At 31.5% G+C, this 4,244-nt stretch overlaps 1 protein-coding gene across 1 annotated transcript in view; it reads right to left on the bottom strand.

The window, feature by feature from the left end:
* The window catches only part of LOC108552943 (tyrosine-protein kinase transmembrane receptor Ror-like), a 4,515-nt gene extending 3,655 nt beyond the window's left edge, over positions 1-860 (bottom strand). Inside the window, exons 1-2 of the mRNA XM_017907648.1 lie at positions 763-860; positions 94-308 (exon numbers count right to left, since the gene is read on the bottom strand). Coding sequence (XP_017763137.1) covers positions 94-308; positions 763-860 — 313 coding nt within the window. The remainder of the gene's footprint in view (positions 1-93; positions 309-762) is intronic.
* Between the last annotated feature and the right edge of the window lie 3,384 nt (positions 861-4,244).

Here is a 4,244-nt window from a genome sequence, read left to right as displayed (position 1 = left end):
CTACATACATCTAAAAAGATTAATTAAAGTTTTAATATAAAATTTATAATTTAACATTTAATTCATTTTATAATTATTTTTTATGTACCTCACATTTCCCTTCATGATTGTCTTTTCTCCCAGGAGATAACTGCATATTGACGTTTCTAAGGCCGCCGATTGTATGAATGTCGATAGTACTAGATTGAGAACTAGTTGGTTGTGGACTTGGTGATAATATACTAAATGGATTCGTTGATGCCAAATGAGAGATGTGTGGCGTTGACATTCCTGTTCCTGAGAGATCTAACCCATCTCCCGGTCCAATGCTATTAACAATATAAAATAATTTAGTTCAATGTACAGATTTAATAATATAGAAATTGATAAAGTAAATTTTATAGGTTAGGAATATACAAAATTTTGCTGTATTATTTCGAAAAATAATACATTTCTAATATAATGGCAGTATATACAGACTCATTTTTTATGTAAAATAAAAATATCAATTTGTTATTTCATTACGTGAACATTTTATGTCATGATTTTTACAAAAGTAAACGATTGTTTTTTCAAAACATAACCTTAGCTGGATATGACCATCAATAAATTCAACATTTTAAATCATGTAATAAAATGTTTTAAAACAAAAATAAAGTCACACAAATTTATATTTTCGGGTCTTTATTTAATATATATCAATTACAACCTTTTATATGTATTATTGTACAAAATTCGCGGTAGTTTTCTATAACCTCACTCAAAACAACAAAGAATAATCACCTTGTTTCTGTAACATTTGTAACATTTTTGACACTATTTATGGCACGTACAAAAATACACGTATTTAGTAACAATACTAGGTACAAGAGTAGCTTCATATTTATAAATTATCTATCAAAATTTTAACAGAAACCTTATGTCATTTGACACCACACCCGGCGTCCATTTGTAAACTGACGCTAATCGCAATTTTCGGCGGTGAAATGATGAATTCTATTACTTTTTAAAGATATACTTTTTAGAATAGACAATAAAATTTAATGCTATATTAAATTATTAAATATTTTACAAATTTTAAACATGTTAATATTTTATTAGCTTCTTTTTGATATATATTAAAAAAATTTCCCACTATAACATATAATAAACTTTAAAAAAGTAAGAATATCGAATTATTTATAATAGACTAATCTGATATAAAAATAAATGGTAGATTGTATATTCATAACTCTAATAATAGCAATGTAGTTTTGAAAAATGTTATATATACTTAATATTTACCCTTCCATAAAATCGCTGCCACCAATCATATCCGGTGAAAATCTATCGTCGTCCGATGTTTGACTAATGGGGTGATCGGGGTGGACAGGAACTGTAAAATAAATTATTATTTAAATTAAAAACATACTTTCCACATGTCAATATACTAAAAAATTCAGTTCATATTTCAAATTTTTTCGTTCTGTAAATGTTGTACGATATTCAACGTGTTTATTAAATATTTTCATTTAATTAACATCATACTGAAATCACAAATACGCAATTAATTAACAAACTATATATATAAAAAAAAGAAGAGGAAAACGGTCTTGATAAATATGAACAATTTATTAAGTATTTAATTTATAACCTACAAATCGAATCTTTCAGCTGTTTATATATAGTGTATAACCATTATACTAAAATGTAAAACCAAGAACGCCATCCTTCCTAGAAATATTCACATCCTATATGTAGTTGTTTAAACAATTATCTCCAAAATATTTCGAATTTTCGCTAGTTCCAGCATATGATTACCAATTATCGATAAATTATCGATAAATTATCGGTACCTTATCGACGTTTCCCAATATCACATAATTAAAATGTGATATAACATTTAATAAATATAATAAAAAAAGTAATAAAAAAATTAGTAGGTACATGTTTTCTTTTGTTGCTGCAATAAGTATATCTAGGTTGTTCGTATTTAACTTATCGATACATCGATACATCGAAACATTGGTAAGATTTTGGTAGTCACACTTCTAATATACATATCCTTTACATTCTATCCTCGTCGACGTCAGTCCCGACCAACTCCTGTCCGCGGTGACGCGTGGCCACGGCGGTGGTAGGGGTGACAGCCGAATAAAGGTATAATACCAGCGGACCAGGTGAAATCTTTCTAGCCCAGCAGTGTTCAAGGTGTTCCTCTGTAGATGGGGTAGAGATCGACTGCTCGCTTTGTACGCTAGGCACGTCGCGTGGTCCTTTTGAAAATCTCCGGATTCGCGCGAGCGCGAGCCTGCATTCGCAGCTACGGTTTATTCACCCTCCTCCGCCGGTGCTCGTGCCTTTGTACCGCTATAATTCTAAAAGAGTTGGGACACGATGAAAGGGGCGCGCTGCGTTCGCTAAAAATCTCCTGCCGTCGAATTTTTCGATCTTTCTGTCTCATTTTTTCGCCTTTCCTTTCTTTCGTCCCTTTTTTTCTCTTTTTTAATCCCATGCATGGTTTCGTCCGTTTTATTTTTCCCGCCGCTTTTTCCTTCGATCTTTCTTCCTCCGTCTATTCGTCTCTCTCTATCTGCAGGGAAAATAACGGCGATTTCAGCCTCTTGCGTTTTGTTCCAGGAATATAGATGAACTCCGTGATTCGTGGAAAAATTAAATGCGGCGGATGGCATAATACCGTTGTTTCGCGTTGTAATTTCCTGGATACAGGGTTCCGCCATGTTGCTTTGTCTCATTTTTCCCCGTTTTTAAGCTACTTTCGCGATCGTCGAGTTCGGAATTAAATTATTGGTATTTTAATAATCACAAAGGGAATCTTGTATAATACTTCGTCGCTAGTTATTCGAACAGATTTTTGGCGCGTTTCCAATCCGCTCACTTTTGATAATAATTTACTATTTGATAATAATTTATTCTTTCGAATTATTACGAAAGAAACGCGAATAGATATATGTATCGAATTATTTAAATTATGTTAAATCATATAGCGAAATACAAAACTTGCTCACTGATTTTAATCGAATGGTAATGCAAGTGTCGAGGAAATTACGAAAAAATTTCAGATTACAGAAAATTAAAAATTGTCAAATAAAATATAACGAGGCGTAGAATAAAATTCGTTAATTTATAAATTCTGTACTCGTGTACTGTTCATAGTAATATAATTAATTACAGCACGTATCGTTTTTCACGGAAGCCATGGACATTCTTAATGGATGGCTTTTAATTAATTTGATTTTTCTGTCATACACGCACACGTATTCCCACTTTTAAAAGGTAATAAAAATATCTCGATAATTTCCATGTATCGTGGAAATTTATTTTGTAAGAATGAAAATGTAATTATAATTTCCGGAAATAGAAATTATTTTATTAATTTCATTAGTTACCAATTTAGAATATTTTTGAAAGTTCTCTTTGGAGAGGTAGGAATTTTATATGACGATAATTAATCAATATTTCTGGAATTGTTTCAATCACAACTAATAATAATGTTTATTCTGTTTCAGAGAATGCAGAGTGAGTGAAGCTTGTTTTGCCTGGGACAAATTTCAGCATGTTTCGGGATTATTTCAATTAATTCCTACTAAATTGTTAGGAAAAATCATAATTGCATTCGATATGAAGAAAAACAACCAATTTTAATACAAGTAATTAATTTAATTATTTCCAACCTGGTAAAGTATGAGGAATTCAATTTGCTCATAATATAAATTTCTAATTAAATTTCTTTCTTCGTTTATTTAGTTCTGGCAAATAAATACCATTCGTATTGATATTTGAATCAGGAAATTTGTACAATTACCAAATAAATCTGTAATTAAGAATTCAGGAATTGAGGTAAGATATTCATCAATCTAATTTGTAATTACTTTTTCCATTATCAAATTTATTATATAATTTACATGTAACCAATACCTATATACTTACATACCTATATTCATCAACAGATTTCTATAACTCCATCCCTGAGAAACATCACTGAGTTATACTTAAACTTAGAATTAACCCCCTGGACCAAGTTTCAAGAGCAAGGCCAAGTCCACACCGAGGATCCATTCAAAAAGTCTGCCCATTACTACCGATAACAAATCTTCGTCTCCTCTCTTCCTCTTTTCTTGTCCAATTTTCAGACCCAACCCCCACTCTGTCCTCATCGTTTATCGTCAGATCGATGATTTTCCCCAACGATTGGGCACTGTCGTCGCACAACTTTCCGAAACGTCCACGAGTTCAACCAGCACATAGACCCTCCCCCTGTTCGA

Source organism: Eufriesea mexicana, unplaced genomic scaffold (genome assembly GCF_001483705.2).
Source record: "Eufriesea mexicana isolate 0111107269 unplaced genomic scaffold, ASM148370v2 scaffold8777, whole genome shotgun sequence".
NCBI lineage: Eukaryota > Metazoa > Arthropoda > Insecta > Hymenoptera > Apidae > Eufriesea > Eufriesea mexicana.
This window is presented reverse-complemented; position numbering and strand designations above follow the sequence as displayed.